Raw genomic sequence first — 21,499 nt, 5'->3', positions numbered from 1 at the left:
ACTGGGAGTTGAGCTTGACTCCATCCTCAACCCGAAAAGGCCCCACAAGCTCATCTTTGATGATACCAGCCCAAACCAGTACTCCACCTCCACCTTGCTGGCGTCTGAGTCGGACTGGAGCTCTCTGCCCTTTACCAATCCAGCCACGGGCCCATCCATCTGGCCCATCAAGACTCACTCTCATTTCATCAGTCCATAAAACCTTAGAAAAATCAGTCTTGAGATATTTCTTGGCCCAGTCTTGACGTTTCAGCTTGTGTGTCTTGTTCAGTGGTGGTCGTCTTTCAGCCTTTCTTACCTTGGCCATGTCTCTGAGTATTGCACACCTTGTGCTTTTGGGCACTCCAGTGATGTTGCAGCTCTGAAATATGGCCAAACTGGTGGCAAGTGGCATCGTGGCAGCTGCACGCTTGACTTTTCTCAGTTCATGGGCAGTTATTTTGCGCCTTGGTTTTTCCACACGCTTCTTGCGACCCTGTTGACTATTTTGAATGAAACGCTTGATTGTTCGATGATCACGCTTCAGAAGCTTTGCAATTTTAAGAGTGCTGCATCCCTCTGCAAGATATCTCACTATTTTTGATTTTTCTGAGCCTGTCAAGTCCTTCTTTTGACCCATTTTGCCAAAGGAAAGGAAGTTGCCTAATAATTATGCACACCTGATATAGGGTGTTGATGTCATTAGACCACACCCCTTCTCATTACAGAGATGCACATCACCTAATATGCTAAATTGGTAGTAGGCTTTCGAGCCTATACAGCTTGGAGTAAGACAACATGCATAAAGAGGATGATGTGGTCAAAATACTAATTTGCCTAATAATTCTGCACTCCCTGTAGTTGTTCTTCTGGATGAGCCCAGCCTTTAAGGTTTTAGGTGGCCTAAAGAGAAATGTACAGGTCATGACAATTACACAACTTCTCTGAGCTGCCCTAAGATGTACCGATGGCAACTACCCATCCTTTCTTGCTGGTATATATCTTGCTATCACACATAGGGGGGCAAAAGACTCCACATCGGCCACCCTGAATAGATTTCTAGGCACAAGACTCCACTGGAGATACAAGGTAATAATAGAATGGGTCATTGTGATCTGCTATTGATATGCCTCTGGGACTGAGCACCAAAGGGAAAGGGCGTGTTTCATCAATGGAAGATTGTGGATTCCATTTTATGAAAACAAAAAAATACATTTATTTCTGAACCTGTAGGCCATGTCTCACAGGAGTATAGTTCTCCAAAACTTGAACCTGGGCCACCCGTGTTTCATGGCACATGGAGAGTGAGGAAAGCCTCACTAACTTGATTGGCAAAATATTTGCCTAGGAAAATGAGGTCTAATGTTGTGATTAGAATGAACTATTGAAGATTCAAAAGGCTTTTCTTTTGATTCATCTGAGAAACCAGCAGCAACTTGTACCAACATTTGACTACACAAGAGTGCAAAATGATTCAATCTAGGTCGAGGTGCCCTAACAAGGAAGCCAACCGGTTAGTGAAAAATTGAGTGCCAATTAACACAAAAGGGGAGCACCCTTAACTACCCTTCCAATTCAAGTCTGTAGGATATGTATGTGCAAGGAAAGCCCTTACTGTAATCAAGGGAAATGATCTCAAGAGAATCAAACCTAGACTATAGGAATACCAACGGGAGTATTTACTTTTTGTTTAGATCTGAGATGTGCTGAGCTCCCCAGATGTATTGACAACGTCATGATAATGATTGGCGTACAGTGAGGTAATATGGCATTGACTTGGTACCTAATCTTGAACGCGGAGGCAAATGGATCCATGCTTTGCACAGTCTGCCATCCAAATATATAATCTGATTAAAAACTAAGACCCCGTTTGAATTGAACAATGAAGAGAAACTTTATGTACACCTGCAGATAAAATGGTGACAATATGAAAACTGGTCATAGGTTCTAGGATTGGAAATTGGACATTAATAAGTATTAATGTTATATTATTCCAATCTAGATGGTGCTCCTATCATACAAGAAGAAAATTACAATACAGAATCTAATATTGGATTTTACAATGATGAGTAGTCAATTAAAGTCTTGCATATTAATTTAAACATCAGCTTAGTAAAAACTTAGACATACTGAGGAATCAAGTAGTGCTATACTAAATGAAAGATCATATGTTGGAATTCACTTGGTTAACTAGGTATGAGTCAGCTTGTAGCATAACCAATATGTTACACTTTAATGAAATGGAATATTGAATCAGAGAGATTCAGATAGTGATTAATAGTACTGTACTTTTTATGGATTGTTATGTATTTGACAATAATTAGGGTTAACCAATGATCTTGATAACACGACTATTTCATTTTCTCAAGAGAACCGATGGGACTACAATTGATTGTTAGTAACGACTTTAGGCAAAGTTATAGTTACTTGAAATAACTCTAGCTATAACAGCTGAATTTCTATGGTTTTGTGCTTGTAAATTCTGGACCTGGTGAGGTTATTCCAGAGTTGAGCAGCTTTGATCATGAAGTCATGGCCACTCTGTCTTTTCTCGCAAAATTTTGCAACATAAATTAAATTTGCTGTTGCGGACCGAAGACACCTTCATGGAAAATATCTTTTAAGTCTTTTCTGTAAAGGTAGTAGACCCTTTCCCTGGAGTGCTTTCAAAACTATGCACAGGGATTTAAAGACTATCCTCTGCCTAAATGGAACCCAGTGCAATTGCCTCAAGGCACCGGAGGCAGATTACTTTCTTGGAAAATTCAAAACCAACTTTGCTGCTAACGCTTGGACTCATTGCATCCTCTTTAATAAACTATGTGGTAATCCAAGTAGCAGTGCATTCCTATAGTCAAGCCTGCAAAGAATCACAGTCCTCACAATCCGTGTCTTGGGAGCAGTAATAAAAGTTTCCTTAACCCTTGAAGCAGGGCAAAACAGTTACCTGCCTCTTAATTGACATAGGCACTCATTACAACCCTGGTGGTCCAAGACCGCCAGGGCAGTTCTGGAGGAAGCACCGCCACCAGGCTGGCAGTGCTTCCCAGGGCATTATGACCCGCCACAATGGCCCCGGCGGTTGTAATCCGCCAGAGCAGTGCTGCCCAAGGAATTACGAGTCCCCCTACCGCCAGCCTTTTCCTGGCGGTTTGAACCGCCAGGAAAAAGGCTGGCGGTACGGGGAGTTGCGGGGCCCCTTACTGGCATGGGCAGTGCAGGGGCCCTCTGACAGGGGCCTGTGCGCTTTTCACTGTCTGCTAGGCAGACAGTGAAAAGCGCAACAGGTGCAATTGCACCCGTCGCACGGCCGCAACACCGCCGGCTCCATTTGGAGCCGGCTCCTGTGTTGCGGCCGAGATCCCCGCTGGGCCGGAGGGCGCAAACTAGGTTAATGGCTACGGCGGGGTGCTGCCGCCCAGAGGTCCGATCTTGGCGGGCGGCTTTAGCTTTAGCCGCCCGCCAAGGACGTAATGAGGGCCATAGTGTCCTAAGGTTAACTTGTTGTCAAAAGTGACACCTAAATTGCGACCCATTTCTGGTTGTTCCATTTCAGTTTCCTTAGTCAGAGACCAGAAATTCAAGGGGAGTTTCATGGGATTTTTGTGGATGAGCAGCACAGAAATTCCGTTTTGTTCCATGAAATTTTAGAGAATTACATCAGAGTCATCTTACAATATCACTTATGCAATTAGGAAAGGCATTCCAGGTATACAGTTTGTTAGTTTTGATGGACAGGACCAATTGTATATCGTCATCGTAATTGACCGGTCTGATGTTATGTGAAGTCATGGGAGTTATCAAGGGTCTCATGTAAATGTTACAGAGGATCTGAGTAAGTGCTGATCCTTGTGGAACTCCTTGCTCAATGATTTTTAAGCCAGAGCAGTAGGGAGACACTGAGACCGCTTGAGAACGGTCTGTCAAACAGGTACTCAACCAATCAAGTATATCCTACTGACCCGGTTCTTGGCTAGTCTTACCAGGAGAATCCTCTGAGTCACTGTGTCAAAAGCTCCTGCTAAATAGAGCATTATCAACACCACTGACTGGTTACTATCCACCCTCATCTGGAGCTCGTCCACGGAAAGCAGCAGAGTAGATTTCGTACTATAACCTGGTCTGAACCTGAATTGTTCTCCTCCTCCAGGAGATTTCTTCCAGATGGCAGGAATGTTTTTTGCTCACAAAGCATTCCAAGATTTTTACTGAAAAAGTCAACAGTGATATGGACCTATAATTACTGAAGGTTTGTTCAGCAAAAACGTCACTATAGCCTTTTTCCAGCCTCGAGGAACCACACCAGAGTCCAGAGATTGATTACATACTTTCAATAAAGGCGGAAAAGCTCCTCTGCCATACCCTTCCAAATTCTGCATGTAACGGGTCTAAGGGTGACCTAGACATAGTAAATAGTGCTAAGGCTCTGAAGCTCTAGTCAATGGTTCAAAAATTTCCAGCTTTCTAATATGGTTGGCATGGGTCTCAACAGGATCATCCCTTGGTATTATAAAGATGGTCCCTATGTTATTAATGATCTTTTTTAATTTTACTCTAAAAAAAAAAAAAACTCTATACACTTTGGATTAGACAGCATAATCATGAAGAACTTTCCAGCACTGTTAGGAGCTTCAAGCATTTCATTTGCATAACAGTTGGCCTTAGCCAGACCGACCTCCTTCTTATAGTTGTTAGTGGCAATTTAAAAAAACTTGTTATCCTCTTCTGAGTAGGATTTGCGCCATTGTCTTTCCAACTTCTTACATATTTGTTTGGAGGACTGAAGTGTGATATACCATGGGGTTGAGGGTCTTTGTTGTGATGTCAAGTCTATCAAGGGAATTTCCCTACCTAACGTTTTACCAATATTATTCATCATGGCTGCATACTTATCCTCTATGGTTTTCCTGTTATCAAAAATTGTCCCTAGATCAAATAATTGTCCTGTAATTAGTCTGGTTAATTTATGTCACACTATTCCCTGCCTCATATTAGTTGGTTTCACACTTTGAACATTTAACTTCATGATGTTAATGTCCACTAACACATGGTCAGTCCAGGACATAGAGAGGATGTTATCCCTAGTAATTACTTCCTCTGGGGAAAAAATGAGATCCAATGTGTGACCACCTTTGTGAGTGGGGCCATGCACTAACTGTCGCAGTCCAAGGATTTCAACAGAATCCTGCTGTTCTCTAAGTGACAAGTCACCCTCTGTCCATATGTTAAAATCCCCCATTATGAAAAAATTGTAGTGTGCTAGGGCTAAATTTAAAATGGTTTCAATGAGCGCCCGCAAGTAAGATGTAACTGGACACTGGGACAGTAGCAAAGAATTCCTGAAACGATACAGCCTTTCCTGGACTTCTGAGTGAAGCCCATTATTTTGAGGCCAATTAACTTATCCAAGACAAGAGCTGTGAGACTCAATTTTTCTTTAAAAAAAAATTTACACCCACGCCTCCACCTTTCCTGTTACTTTGCGGTCTGTGCAGGATTTTATACCCCAGTGGACATGCCTCACTCAAATATATGGGCGAGACCTGGAAGCTCAGGTTTTCATTGTAAACAAAATGGCCCATTTGACAGTTTCTAGCAACATGTTTATATCTGTTGAGTGCTTAACCAAACCATTAATAAGGCCACACCTAATTTTGTCCTGTGTACTACTATTAGGAGCAGATAAGGGATCTCCACCTATATCAATGGAAATAGTAGATAATGAACTGTTAGACTGCTTACCTATTTGTAGAAGCTTATCTATGGTATAGCACATTCTTTTTGTGTTATTATCGTCTAAGAGCCCTACGGCCTCAGTAGAGCCACTGGTAGCATGTCTGGCACTGTGCGCAGTTGGTGCCTGGATGGGCGCAGACTGGCTAGCCTTTTTTTGTGTCATCGGCATGGTCACGCTGTCATCTTCCTGAAATAGTCTCCTCATAATTGAGAAATGGACCGCAAACCCAAAATGGCGGTAGCAAGATTGGTCCGATCGTGGTAAAACAACAATTTCACTGTTAATTTAAAATTCCCCCAAATGTAATACCAGTACAAAATTCCTTGTGCAAAATTCCAGATTTGTTGCGCAAATGTGCACAATGTACTTTTTTGACTTCCCACACACACTGAGCACCAAAAAGCATCAGCATTGTCAGTATCGCAAGCAGTGCGGTTGCGCTGCCGTCTTCCTGAAATAGTCTGTTACTGGGGAACTAGACCACTAACAAAAATGGCAGTAGCAAGATTGGTCTGATCATGGTAAAACAAATATTTCACTGTTAATTTAAAATTTCCCAAAATTAAGAACAGTTCAAAGTTCCCTGTGCAAAATTTAAGATTTGTTGTGCAAAATGTACTTTTATGATTTCCCACCACCCTGAGCACAAAAAAAACATCAGCAATGTCAGTGTCACAAGCAGCGCGGTCACGCTGCAGTCTTCCTGAAGTAGTCTCCTCCTAAGGGAGAACTAGACCACTAACAAAAGTGGCAGTAGCAAGATTGCTCCAAATCATGGTAAAGAACAAGTTATTTGGTAGAGACATATTCTATTTGCAGATTCCTTACCTTAGAATGTCCCCCAGGTGTCACTATGAATCCAGAGACTTTTCCTCGAACAGTACCCCTGCGTGCGGTTAGGTGGCATTGGTCGAATCCACATCCGTCACTAGCGTGTTCGCCAGATATCACATTGTGGGTCGTAGATAGGTGCCACCCTGGTGCGCTGATGTCAGTTTCTTTCCACGACTTTTCACACCAGAAGCATGGAGACATGAAAAACACTGACCCTGGTGCATCAGAACTAGAGCCCTGAAAAGCAAGTCCCTGTCCCTAGAATTAGTTTGCAGAGCAGGGAGGATGGGTGGGTTGCTAAGGAAGCTGCAAATAGAATATGTCTCTACCAGATAATTTGTTACCAAAGGTAAGTAACTTGTTCATCTGATAGAAACTTCTAGTTGCAGATTTCTTACCTTAACATACGTAATACAGCAATGCCATCCCTGGAGGCAGATCTGCAAACCAAGATCGTACTAGGAAGTCCCGGAGGACAAAACGAGCAAAGTACCCATCTCTTAGGACCCGAATGTCCAGGCAGTAGTGCTTGGTGAATGTGTGCAATGATGTCCACTTTGCTGCCTGCCAGATGTCCAGGGCTGGAACTCCATGTGCTAACAGAGTGGTTGCAGCTGTTGCTCTGGTGAAGTGAGCACGCAAACCCTCTGAGGGTTGCTTCTGATCCATTGCATAGCACACATTAATGCAGTGAACAACCCTACAGAGATGGTTCTCTTCTGCACTGCCCGACCTTTCTTCACACCCATATAACCAACAAAGAGTTGATCATCCACCAGGAACCCTTTGGTACGATCAAGATAGAATGCCAACGCTCTTTTTGGGTCCAGACGGTGGAGTCTCTCCTCTTCCTTAGAAGAAAGTGGGGGCGCATAAAAAGTAGGCAAGGAGATGGATTGGCCTACATGAAAGGGCGTGACCACTTTAGGTAAAAAGGAAGCCCTGGTACTAAGCACCACCTTGTCAGGATGGATGGAAATGGAAGGTGGCTTTGAGGAAAGAGCCTGCAGCTCCCTCACTCTACAGGGAGAAATGATGGCTACAAGGAAGACTGTTTCTAGAGTAAGAAGCCGAAGTGGACAGTTGTGAAGTGGTGTAAAAAGAGCCCACATCAAGAAAGTAAGAACCACATTCAGATCCCATTTGGGCATTATGAACGGAGAAGGAGGAAACGTATGGGTAAGACCCTTCAGGAATCTACCAACAATAGGAGATTTAAAACAAAAAGGGTTGGTAAGGTAATCTCAGGAAAGCTGAGATGGCAGACAAGTAACCCTTGAGGGTGCCTAAAGCAGAGCCCTGTAGGGCGAGAGAAAGAACAAATAAAAGGACATATGATACAGGGGCAGAGGTGGGGTCAGCAGACTTGTCTGTACACCATGCCACAAATTTGTTCCAACAACAGGTGTATACCATTTTGGTGGAGGGACATGCCAGGCTGCCAAGATATTGTTACAGACTTCGGGCGGAAGGTAAAAAGCTGTCAACTGCCGCCGCTCAATCTCCACGCAACAAGTCGGAGACTGGACAGGATCGGGTGGAGAAACGCCCCCTGCTGCTGTGATAGAAGATCCTCCTGAAGAGGCAGTCTGATTGGAGGATCGATGGCAATACTCAAAAGGTAGGGATACCAGACTCTTCATGCCCAGTCCAGGGCCACAAGAATTACTTGGGCCCGGTCATGTGTGATCTTCTTGAGAACTCTCGACAGAAGCGGTATTGGTGGAAAGGCATAAATGAAGCCCGAGTTCCACTTGAGACGAAAAGCGCCGCTGAGCAACTGCTGCCTTGGAACTCCAACGATCAAAACAACTGACATTGCGCATTCTCTGCGGAGGTGAACAGATTTAACCGAGGGTCTCCCCACTGCTGAAATGGACCTTGCGCCACCCCCAGATGGAGGTGCCATTTATGATCAACCAGGCATTGACGGCTGAGTTTGTCAGCTCTGGTGTTCAGACAGCCCGCCAGATGTTGAACAACCAGGGATATGCCCTGATGTTCCTGCCATGTCCAGAAGCAGAGAACCCATGGACAAAGGGTACCCGACCCCCACCCTGAATGCTGCAGTCCCACATGGCAGTGGTGATGTCCGTGAACATCTGCACCACCTTCCCTTTGAGAGAGGGATGGAATGCTTTTAATGCTAGCCCGATCGCCCTGAGCTCCAAATGATTGATATCAAGCCCGGAGTCCGCCAGACAGCAGATGCCGCTGATCGCTGCCGCTATGGCCACCCCATCCCAAGAGTGACGTGTCTGTCACTACAGTTAGATCTGGTTGGGGAAGGGAGAGGGATCTGCCTCTGACCCAATCGCTGTTCAAAATCCACCACTGCAGATAATGTGCAATTCCCTCCTAGATCTGCACCATGGCAGAGGAATTCCCCTGATGCTGCGCCCACTGGGACTTCAAGTCCTTCTGCAGAGCCCGTATATGCCATCTGGCATGTGTCTCCAGCAGGATGTAGGAGGACTTGAGGCCCAGCAGCCTCAGAGTCATTCTGACCGAAATCCAGGATAGAAATTGAAACATAGGTATCATAACCTGAATATCCTGGACTCCTGCTATAGTGGATAGGCCCGAAACTGCACTGTGTCCAGAACAGCTCCGGTGAAAAGGAGCATCTAAGAGGGAGTCAAATGTGACTTTGGCACATTGATTGTGAACCCCATTGAATGCAGAAGGTCCGCCGTAGTCTGGAGGTGGGAGAACACAGCCTGGGGCGAGCCTACCTTCAACAGCCAGTCGTCGAGGTCGGAGAAGGCTGAAAACCCTAACCTGCGCAGATGAGCTGTGACCACTGCCATCACTTTGGTGAACACCTGAGGGGCGCTGGTAAGGCGAAAGGGAAGCACGGTAAACTGAAAATGCTTGTGGCCTACCGCGAACCGCAAGTAACATCTGTGGGCAGGTAGGACGGGAATATGGAAATATGCGTCCTGCAAGTCCAACACTACCATCAAGGCTCTTGGGTCCCGGGAAGATAGGACCCGAGCCAGAGTGAGCATTTTGAACTCCTTTTTGAGAAAGAGAGTGAGGGACCAGAGGTCAAGGATAGGGCATTGGTCCCAGTCCTTTTTGGACACCAGAAAGTAGCAGGAATAAAAACCACTATATACTTCTGGCACAAGGACCCTCTCTATGTCTCCCTCGGCCAAGAGAGCCATAACCCCCTCACGGAGAAGTGCCAGGTAATCCTCTGTCATCTGATCGTAGGATGGTGGCATGGATGGAGGGGTAGTCTTGAAGGGGAGAGAGTAGCCCCTTCAGACTATTTGCAGAACCCACCTTTCTGACGTGATGGATTCCCAGCAGGGCAGGTGATAGTGAATCCTGCCTCCGAGTGGTCCCTGATGAGGAAGAGTCAGACTAAGAATGAATGGAGGCTGCAGCAGGAGGGGTGGGAGACTGGACCAACTGCTGGCCTCGATCCACGAGGATGCTGGATCCCACGTCCACGTCCCCACGCAGAGGCTGGGCAGTATGAGTGCCACGGTGGCGGGAGGTAAAAGGGACGTGGTTGGGGGCCCCTTCCGTAGCAACTAAAGGGGCTAAAAGCAGACTGAGGGGGGCGAGGGCCACTGCGAGACCCAAGGACTGAGCCGTAGCCTGGGACTTCCTATAGCCCTCGAGCCCAGAGTCTGCTTTGTCTCTGAAGAGACAGGTGGTATCGAAGGACATATCCATAAGTGCAGCTTGGACATCCCCCGAAAGGCCAGATGTCCTCAATCAAGCGTAGTGCCTCAAGGCCATAGTCGATGCAACCAATCTACCCAGTGAGTTGGTCGTATCCAGTCCACATTTTATTGTGAACTTAGCTGCGTCTCTCCCATTAGCAACAGCTTGAGAGAGAATGGCCGGGCCATCAACGGGACCTGTGGCAGCACTTGTGCAACCGTGTACCATAAAGGCATGCAGTGTTCAAAGACCGCAAAGCCAGACTGGAGGAAGAAAAAAATTCATCCAACTCTGATCCATTCTTTTGGATTCCCTATCCAGGGGTGCGAAAGGGAATGCACCAGGAGATGTAGAGGCATGGATAACCAAGCTCTCAGGGGTGAGGTCTTGGGTCAGGCTGACTGGGCCATTAGGTGCACGACTATGGCAGCAGGCGATTGTCCTATTAACAGGAGCCCCTGTGGTTGGTTTGAACCAGTGAGGGCCTCATTGAAGGGCAAGAGGGGTTCTGAAGAGGAAGCCCCAGGATGAAGCACCAAAGTCAGAAGGTTGGTCCCGACGGCCACAGAAAGCAGCTTAAGGCCCAGGACCTCAGCCATTCTACTCACCACCACTGAATATGATGCTCCCACCTCCATAGCCATGGTAGGGGGTGAAAGCATGCCAGTGTCAGGGGAAGTGTCTAGACCACTGGCATCACCCAGGTCCTGAGCCCAGTCCACGGGGTCATCAAGCTGATATTCTAAAGGGACAAGCAACCCCTCCATACTTTCACCGTACCCATAAGAATAGGGGTCAAGATCTGACCTAGGAAGCCAGGTCCCAGTTGAAGTCGGAATCGCATTGAGTGACGTCGGTCCAGCTCCATAGGGAATCGGCCCGGGCGTTGTTGGGAGAGTCGATGTCTGCACAGTCGTTGGCGAATGTCGCAGTGGCATGACCAACGCCGGTGCGGACCTGGAAATGGATCCCTGGGGGCCCTCCTGAGCTGAGGCCGAAGCCACGTGCCATGCCATGCACAGTTTTTACATCAAAAACATTTTTTCTGCAATAATTACATTGATATTGTAGGAAGTTGGCTCTGTATATACTATTTCAAAGTAAGAAATAGTGTGCACAGAGTCCAAGGGTTCCCCGATAGAGGTAACATAGTGGCAAAAATAGATAATTCTAATGCTTTATTTTGTGGTAGTGTGGTCGAGCAGTAGGCTTATCAGAGGGTAGTGTTAAGCATTTGTTGTACACACACAGGCAATAAATGAAGAACACACACTCAAAGACTTACTCCGGGCCAATAGGTTTTTATATTGAAAAATATATTTTCTTAGTTTATTTTAAGAACCACAGGTTCAAGATTTACATCAAACACTTTATATGTAAGGTACTTCACTTAGATACTTTAGGAACTTTGAGTTAAAACAATATCATGTACAGTCTTTGTAAAAATGGCAATAAGCTATTTTCAAAGTGGACACAGTGCAAAAATCAACAGTTCCTGGGGGAGGCAAGTCAAGGTTAGTTTTGAAGGTAAGTAAAACACTTACAAGTCTCAAGTTTGGGGCATAGGCAGCCCACCTGTAGGGGTTCAAGGCAATCCCAAAGGTACCACACCAGCAGCTCAGGGCCGGTCAGGTGCAGAGGTCAAAGAGGTGCCCAAAACACATAGGCGCCTATGGAGAACAGGGGTGCTCCGGTTCCAGTCTGCCAGCAGATAAGTACTTGCGTCCTCGGTGGGCAGACCAGGGGGTTTTTGTAGAGCACCGGGGGGGGGGGGTACACTAGAAGGCACACAAAGTACACCCTCAGCGGCACAGGGGCGGCCGGGTGCAGTGAGCAAAGTAGGCGTCAGGTTTTAGGTTGAAAACAATGGAGAGACCCGGGAGTCACTCTACCGTTGCAGGCAGGTACAGGGGGGGCTTCTCGGGACAGCCACCACCTGGGCTAGGCAGAGGGTCGCTCTTGCACTGGAGTTTGGTTCCTTCAGGTCCTGGGGGCTGCGGGTGCAGTGTTGGTTCCAGGCATCTGGTCCCTTGTTACAGGCAGTCGCGGTCAGGGGGAGCCTCTGGATTCTCTCTGCAGGCGTCGCTGTGGGGGCTCAGGGGGGTCGTCTCTGGTTATTCACTGGCTCGCAGTTGCCAGGGAGTCCTCCCTGAGATGTTGGTTTTCTGCAGGTCGAGGCGGGGGTGTCGGGTGCAGAGTGTGAAGTCTCACGCTTCTGGCAGGAAACGTGAAGTCTTTGGAAGTTGCTTCTTTGTTGCAAAGAAGTTGCAGGTTTTAAACAGGGCCGCTGTTCACAGGAGTTTCTTGGTCCTGTAGTCCAGAGCAGTCCTCTGAGGCTTCAGAGGTTGCTGGTCCCTGTCGGATGCGTCGCTGGAGCAGGTTTTCGAAGTTGGAGACAGGCCAGTAGGGCTGGGGCCAAAGCAGTTGTCGTCTTCCTCTTCTCTGCAGGCTTGTAGTTCAGCAGTCCTCCTTCTTTCTTCAGGTTGCAGGAATCTAGTTTCCTAGGTTCTGGGGTGCCCCTAAATACTAAATTTAGGGGTGTATTTAGGTCTGAGAGGGCAGTAGCCAATGGCTAATGTCCTTGAGGGTGGCTACACCCTCTTTGTGCCTCCTCCCTGTGGGGAGGGGGGCACATGCCTAATCCTATTGGAGGAATCCTCCAAAACCAAGATGGATGATCTCTAAAGGCAGGGGTCACCTCAGCTCAGGGCACCTTAGGGGCTGTCCTGACTGGTAGGTGACTCCTCCTTGTTTTTTTCATTATCTCCCCTGGACTTGCAGCTAAAAGTGGGGGCTGTGTCTAGGGGGAAGGCATCTCCACAAGCTGGAGTGCCCTGGGGCATTGTAACACAAAGCCTGAGCCTTTGAGGCTCACTGCTAGGTGTTACAGTTCCTGCAGGGGGAGGTGTTAAGCACCTCCACCCAGTGCAGGCTTTGTTTCTGGCCTCAGAGAGCACAAAGGCTCTCACCCCAGGGGGTCAGAAACTCGTCTCTCAGCAGCAGGCTGGCACAGACCAGTCAGTCCTGCACTGAAGGATTGGGTAAAATACAGGGGGCATCTCTAAGATGCCCTCTGTGTGCATTTTTAAATAAATCCAACACTGGCATCACTGTGGGTTTATTATTCTGAGAAGTTTGATACCAAACTTCCCAGTATTCAGTGTAGCCATTGTGGAGGTGTGGAGTTCGTTTTTGACAAACTCCCAGACCATATACTTAATAATATGGCCACACTGTACTTACAAAGTCTAAGAATAAACTTAGACACTGTAGGGGCATATTGCTCATGCAGCTATGCCCTCACCTGTGGTATACTGCACCCTGCCTTAGGGCTGTAAGGCCTGCTAGAGGGGTGATTTACCTATGCCACAGGCAGCATTTTGTGGGCATGGCATCCTGAGGGGGATGCCATATCGACTTTGCCTTTTTCTTCCCACCTACACACACAATCTGCACTGGCAGTGTGCATGTGTTAGGTGAGGGGTCCCTTAGGGTGGCACAAGATATGCTGTAGCCCTTAGGGACCGTCCCTGGTCACAGGGCCCTTGGTACCACTGGTACATTCTACTAGGGACTTATCTGTGTGCCAGGGGTGTGCCAATTGTGGGAACAATGGTACATTTTAGGTAAAAGAACACTGGTGCTGGGGCCTGGTTAGCAGGGTCCCAGCACACTTCTCAGTCAAGTCAGCATCAGTATTAGGCAAAAAGTGGGGGGTAACTGCAACAGGGAGCCATTTCCTTACAGATATCATCAATTATGTTATCAAAGATGTCACGAGTGCCATAATTTGTGTAGTGTTTGGCAGTGCATGGCGAGGGCACGTATTAAAGTTACTTTAGGGCACGAGTTATGTTTACTTGAGATAAGTAAATACAGGTGAATTTTTTTATGGTTTTGTATGTTTAAAATGTGAGCTTAACTATAATGTCCCTGTAACCATTGGTTTTATAAGTGAATTTCTATGTTTTTTTAAATGTGAAGTAATTTTCATTACTATATGTTATCTCAACCACCAGTGTGTACGGCCTTTGGCCGTGCGCGGTGGCGGTTGTCCAAAGGGCCTGGCCTACCCTTCTAACCACCCAACCCGTGTGCAGCGGGTGTTGGCTGCGGGGCCTAGCCTGTGCCCAAACTCTGAGGCCAACCCCTATAAACACTCAACCCCACGCTACACACGGTCTTCAGTGGTACGCAGCGGGGGTTGGCAACAGTACCTGGCAGCAGCCAAATCCTAAAACCACTCAACCCCACGCTGCGCACAGTCTTTGGCCATGCACAGTGAACATTGGCCACAGGTCTGCATGGCACCCTCCCCCAGCCAATATCAGCCGGGGACCCCATCCCCTGGGGCGCGGCGTAAATATATATTTTTGGGGGGTGAGGGGCCATGCGCTCCTCCACCCCCAGGCCAGTCTCGGCATCGGGAACCATGCAAAAAAAGACTATGGGGATACTTTGAGGGAACAATCATAATGCCTTTTCATGCTACTTTTAGCCAGTTGCTCAGGGGTTCCTCTCGATATCTAGTCTGTTGTGAGTTCAAATTTGATCTAAATAGAAGTTAGTGATCATCTGTGCTGATGCAGAAGAATATCCAGGAATACGTGTGAACCGTCGTCATTATTTCCATTCTACTTGTTTCCCCAATCTAGACTGTTACCGAGTCATTATGAATTAGAAATTAAAAAGGGTTCTTGTGGATTAAATTTACGACAGTGTTGTCTGTGACTGCCAGGATTAGGTTTACTTTCTGCTCTATATTTATTGGAATATATAAATATTGTACTTTTCAGAACATGACTACTCAGTAAAATAATTATAATGCATCGTTCTTAAACTACAAGACTGAACAGTCTCAAAAAGCGCATGGGTGCTGTAGTTTGTAAGCACTAAAGAAGCATTAAATATCCCCAATGAGTTTTAATAAGAGTAAACCTGGAAGCAGTTAGGGGAAGCTTTGTGGATTGTGAACTAACAGATTTTAACCACTAGGTTGGCATAAAATTTAAAACGATTGAGAGTTCTAAAGATTTACGGTTGCATTTTATTTAAAAGAGTGACTCCTGACCATCAAAGCACAGACTTATTCCATCCCCTTTACCTTGCGCCTACCCACTGAAATGTATTGCCTCTTCGAGTATCACAGATATGACCTTTCAACCTACCTGAGCTTTCAGCCCGATTTTTTCCAGCTTTCGACCCTTAACAAAGCCCTTCATTCCACTGTCCACCAGAAAGAGGCTGATTCCGTGTGCTGGTGAACGAGCTTCACGGTTCGTCACAGCAACAACAAGGACAACATCACTCATCCAGCCATTTGTGATAAATACCTGGAAGAAAGGACCAGAGAAAGGCACTTAAAAAGGCAACGTCCCATAAAACAGACGTTTCTGTAAAAAAGAATGTGAAACCCCAATTGATGCCTTGCTTTATCTGTCAGCTAAATACACTCGAAATATAGTACTTTATGTCATACTGTGGACTCAATGGGTGGTGAATAAACAATAAAAGAGTAAATATTTCAATCTTTTATTTAGATGTTTTAAATAGTGTTAGACGTCACCTCAGCGTTACCTTCAGAGCGCTGTTGACTTCAGACTGCAAGGTTTCTGGAGTAGTAGGAGGCCAATCAAATGCAGAGTATTTATTACACTTTTCTGATACTGCTCACTTGTTATCCCAACATCTGTAGGATACTATCAATCATTGCCGGACAGCTTTGGGTTCAACTATCTAAAACGTTACTGCTATATAATGAATTCATATATCTGGTGGTAATGGTTTTTCTTGAAGTAGGACATTTCATGTAATCGTATCTTTATTCAGAGACATCAGTGGATAGGCTTGGGTATGAGCCAAGGCTAAGGTTATACCTTAACATGAGAATTTTAATTAATTTACGGTTCAGCCATTACTACATCCCTTTAGCCTTAACACTCTCACACACTCCCTCTTTCGCTCATGGCCATACAGAGACACCAGCTCAAGAATACTTATAAGTGTGGCAACCATACAGTCTATAGAGCAACATTGGTATTCATGATGAAGACAAGGAAAGGAACATTCCTTGGCTTGAGGGGCACAGCATGGTAGTAGAGCACTCACTCCTGAAAATAGCCCTTCTCCCGGAAGATTATTTCAGAGTGCACCTCTGGTCTGATCTCATCTGGATGGAGACAAAGCTTGAAGACAAGCCTTCTCCCATTCAGGATATGGACCATCATCAACACAGACATCAGAACTGTTCAGGCCCTCCTGCCCTTCAGGAAGAAGCTAAACACAAGTCAATTCCAAGAGCATTACCACATAACACACAAGAACATACATGCGGTCTGTTTACTCTACACCACTATCATTCCCTGGGTTAATTTTCTATGTTAACACAGTACTGAACAAGCACAATCGTATCTTCATTGTCTCCTGAAACAATTCAAGCACAGTAGAATGAAATGGACCTACAGCAAAAAGCCATAGCTCTGAATGTTCAATTACGAAGTGTGATATGAGTCCAGCATTTAAAATCTACAAATAAAGTAATGTAGAATAATAATTTGAGGGAGACACGTATGGTCTTGAAATCATAAGAAATGTGTCAAAGTGAATGGACTTTGAGGTTTTGAACGCTCTACCACCACAATGCTATACTTAGTTTATATTATCATCTAACAAAAAACACATCATCATGTAGGAAGACACAATGACCAATTCATGGAACGAAGAAACAGATGATCAGTGAATGCTCACAAAATCCTGCCTGCTATGTTGCAAGCTGTAGTGAACAACTGTTTTATATATTTTTGCCAACAATATGAAAAATAGTCCCTTAAGAAACTAAACCAGTCCTTTCACATCTAAACATGTGGTGGTGAGCCCACAGAATGAACAGTTCAAAATAAAAGATTACAATTAAGTTGTACAACACAGACCAGACAAACAATTATATTGTGGCACCTAAATGCTATTTGGTGTTGTTAGTCAACTCACTGGTACTCAGTTCATCAAGCTTGGAAAAACAGAGTCAGAATTCATGTACCATAATTTGAACTGGTGCTGTTCAGTTCAAGAACAACACAAGGCTTTTTCTCAGCGGGATCCCCATTTCAAAGCCAAAGCTTTTCCTTCACAAATTATTATGAATAGGTGAGTTAATCCAACCAGTTCACCTAAAGAGGACTAACACTAATGCTGCTCGTACTGCTAGAATATGCACAGAATAGAATTGGATACTATTCTAGGTTGACATAAATCTCTGCAGCGCACCTAACCAGGTAAACGATCTCATCAAACAATTCCCCATGCCTTAAGTGATGCCTGCACAAGGAAAAGTCGCAAGGACATCATCATACCTACCTTGCTCCCATTTAGAATCCAGTCGCTTCCATCTTTTTTTGCATTTGTTCGAACTCCTTGCAGATCACTGGGATGCATAAGAAAATAGAAAATAAAATTATATATTTAAAAACTACAGATAACTAATTATCACCAAACAGCTGCCAAATACCATTGACTCCAACCCCACTAACCAGCCACCAAATCAGCACACTTACCTACCAAAGCCCCATTTAAGGTCTCCCTGGAAAACCTTCCCGATTGTACCTTTATTTTATACTCAAAGCCGTCATTACGTTATTGCTTTTTCTCCATGAGAGCAGACCTCTTTCTTATTGGCAGGGCAGTAGTTTAATTGGAAAAGCCACTCAAACTAACAGATAGAAAGCTTGGGGGCCTCAGTATGGTGATTAGTACTAGGGAAGTCAACTTGTGAGAATCATATGGGCCAAATATGACTGAATCCCATTGTGTGCATTTATATGTGGGTGATACATGTTGCCCTATATAGGCCTAACCACACTCCCCAAAAGAACCACTTCTGTTTCACCTTATGGCAGTGTAACCAGTGCGCCCAATGTAACTCAAAATCTAACTGGCACTTAGATGAGCTACAAGTTGTGGTCATTTGGGGTTGGGAGGAAGATAAATCATGGAAGTGGCACTAAATCTTTGGAATTGTGTTTTACCAATTCAAGAAGCACATGGGACAATGCATGCTTATTACATCACCCACTAACATTCACTCTCAAACACAGGCCAGTCTGTTAGGATATACAGATTGTGCCACCTTCTGTCATAATCACTCGGATAGATAAACATCCATCCAGGCTTTATTAGCAGTGAAAGACGGGAGGATACTAATGGCTATAGCTTGGGTCACATGCCTGAAGATGGTGTCAGAGCAGTTAACTACTCAAGGGATGACTCTTTAAGAGACGAGCCCGAGAATGCCTCCTGGCTCTTCAAGAAATGAGAGACCTAGAAAAAGCATCCACACAGAGGAGGCCATTCTGCTCATCTGCAAGTGGGTGCTCAAAGTGTAGGAACCTGTCCCTTTTGGCATTGTGATTCCTTCACTCCAAGGGAGATTCCTTCTTACTTCTTCTGCAGGCTGAAGACTCGTCGCCCTCAGAGGATGCACAGCCAGGGAAATATTGCAGTTGCTGGAAGGAGCTGGAGAAACAATGTTGCAGATTGTCGGTTCCTGGAGAGCCCAGTTGCAGTCCTAGTGGCCAGAAGATGAAGTATACAATGCAGAGGAGTCCTGCTGGAATCTTGCACGTTGAATCGGAGGACCCACCCAAGAGTGAGACCCTAAATAGCCCAGGAAGGGGGATTGGCCACCTAAGCAGGATGACCCCCTATCCAGAGGGGGCTGTGAAGTCACCTTCCTGTTCTGGCCCCTCAGATGCTCCCTGGGGCCTCTGCCATCTTGGATTCAAGATGGCAGAATCAAGTGGCCACCTGGAGGAGCTCTGGGCACCACCCCTGGGGTGGTGATGGACAAGTGAGTGGTCACTCCCCTTTCCATTGTACAGTTTCACACTAGGGGATCCCTGGACTGGTGCACACCGGTTTATGGAAGGAGGGCACCAAATGTGCTCTTCAAAGCATACCGGTGGCTTGGGGAGGCTACCCTTCCTATGCCATGTAACACCTGTTTCCAAGGGAGAAGATGTTACCTCCCTCTCCCACAGGAAATCCTTTTTTTCTGCCTTCCTCTGCCTGAGCTGGTCAAGCAGCAGGAGGGTAGAAACCTGTCTGAGGGGTAGCAGCAGCGCAGGCTGCCCGGAAACCCCCAGAAGACCAGTAGGAGCAATGCTGGGGGTCCTCTAAGGAGCCCCCAGAGTGCATGGAATCATACAACCAGTACTGGCAACAGTTTTGGGGTATGATTCCGACATGTTTGATACCAAACGAACAAGTTACTTACCTTCGGTAACGCTTTTTCTGGTGGATACACTAGCTACCTGTGGATTCCTCACCTTATGAATTCGTCCTTGCGCCAGCATCCGACGGAAAGTCTTCTTCCTAGCTGTCCACGTCGACGAGGAAGTCATAATGGCACGGCTCCACGTGACTCCGTCTGACGTCAATGTGCCAATAAGAGGTCCTCGTCGGCGTACTGACGTCAGTTTCACCTCATTTTTTACGTGCCTTTGAGGCGAACAGGTGAGAACCGACCCATCAAAAACCGTAAAGAAAAATACATATACACAAGAACATTTCCCATTAAACGCATATATTTACATAAATATATAAATACATACAGGGAGTGCAGAATTATTAGGCACGTTGTATTTTTGAGGATTAATTTTATTATTGAACAACAACAATGTTCTCAATGAACCCAAAAAACTAATTAATATCAAAGCTGAATATTTTTGGAAGTAGTTTTTAGTTTGTTTTTAGTTTTAGCTATGTTAGGGGGATATCTGTGTGTGCAGGTGACTATTACTGTGCATAATTATTAGGCAACTTAACAAAAAAAAATCTATACCCATTTCAATTATTTATTATTACCAGTGAAACCAATATAACATCTCAACATTCACAAATATACATTTCTGACATTCAAAAACAAAACAAAAACAAATCAGTGACCAATATAGCCACCTTTCTTTGCAAGGACACTCAAAAGCCTGCCATCCATGGATTCTGTCAGTGTTTTGATCTGTTCACCATCAACATTGCGTGCAGCAGCAACCACAGCCTCCCAGACACTGTTCAGAGAGGTGTACTGTTTTCCCTCCTTGTAAATCTCACATTTGATGATGGACCACAGGTTCTCAATGGGGTTCAGATCAGGTGAACAAGGAGGCCATGTCATTAGATTTCCTTCTTTTATACCCTTTCTTGCCAGCCACGCTGTGGAGTACTTGGACGCCAGTGATGGAGCATTGTCCTGCATGAAAATCATGTTTTTCTTGAAGGATGCAGACTTCTTCCTGTACCACTGCTTGAAGAAGGTGTCTTCCAGGAACTGGCAGTAGGACTGGGAGTTGAGCTTGACTCCATCCTCAACCTGAAAAGGCCCCACAAGCTCATCTTTGATGATACCAGCCCAAACCAGTACTCCACCTACACCTTGCTGGCGTCTGAGTCGGACTGGAGCTCTCTGCCCTTTACCAATCCAGCCACGGGCCCATCCATCTGGCCCATCAAGACTCACTCTCATTTCATCAGTCCATAAAACCTTATAAAAATCAGTCTTGAGATATTTCTTGGCCCAGTCTTGACGTTTCAGCTTGTGTGTCTTGTTCAGTGGTGGTCGTCTTTCAGCCTTTCTTACCTTGGCCATGTCTCTGAGTATTGCACACCTTGTGCTTTTGGGCACTCCAGTGATGTTGCAGCTCTGAAATATGGCCAAACTGGTGGCAAGTGGCATCGTGGCAGCTGCACGCTTGACTTTTCTCAGTTCATGGGCAGTTATTTTGCGCCTTGGTTTTTCCACACGCTTCTTGCGACCCTGTTGACTATTTTGAATGAAACGCTTGATTGTTCGATGATCACGCTTCAGAAGCTTTGCAATTTTAAGAGTGCTGCATCCCTCTGCAAGATATCTCACTATTTTTGACTTTTCTGAGCCTGTCAAGTCCTTCTTTTGACCCATTTTGCCAAAGGAAAGGAAGTTGCCTAATAATTATGCACACCTGATATAGGGTGTTGATGTCATTAGACCACACCCCTTCTCATTACAGAGATGCACATCACCTAATATGCTTAATTGGTAGTAGGCTTTCGAGCCTATACAGCTTGGAGTAAGACAACATGCATAAAGAGGATGATGTGGTCAAAATACTCATTTGCCTAATAATTCTGCACTCCCTGTATATATAGATAAACAAAAATCAACCATTTACAAGATAACTGTGAAATCAGGCAGGCAACGGGGAGGGACTGTGAGGAATCCACAGGTAGCTAGTGTATCCA

The 21,499-nt window shown here is 45.6% G+C and overlaps 1 protein-coding gene across 1 annotated transcript in view; it reads right to left on the bottom strand.

Moving 5' to 3' along the window:
* ACADL (acyl-CoA dehydrogenase long chain) overlaps window positions 1-21,499 on the bottom strand; it is a 365,613-nt gene that overhangs the window by 217,145 nt on the left and 126,969 nt on the right. Inside the window, exons 5-6 of the mRNA XM_069225664.1 lie at window positions 17,585-17,651; window positions 15,400-15,564 (exon numbers count right to left, since the gene is read on the bottom strand). Coding sequence (XP_069081765.1) covers window positions 15,400-15,564; window positions 17,585-17,651 — 232 coding nt within the window. The remainder of the gene's footprint in view (window positions 1-15,399; window positions 15,565-17,584; window positions 17,652-21,499) is intronic.

This window comes from Pleurodeles waltl, chromosome 3_1, assembly GCF_031143425.1.
Source record: "Pleurodeles waltl isolate 20211129_DDA chromosome 3_1, aPleWal1.hap1.20221129, whole genome shotgun sequence".
Classification (NCBI taxonomy): Eukaryota; Metazoa; Chordata; class Amphibia; order Caudata; family Salamandridae; genus Pleurodeles; species Pleurodeles waltl.
Note: the sequence above shows the minus strand (reverse complement) of the source record. Positions and strands in the feature narration are given on the sequence as shown.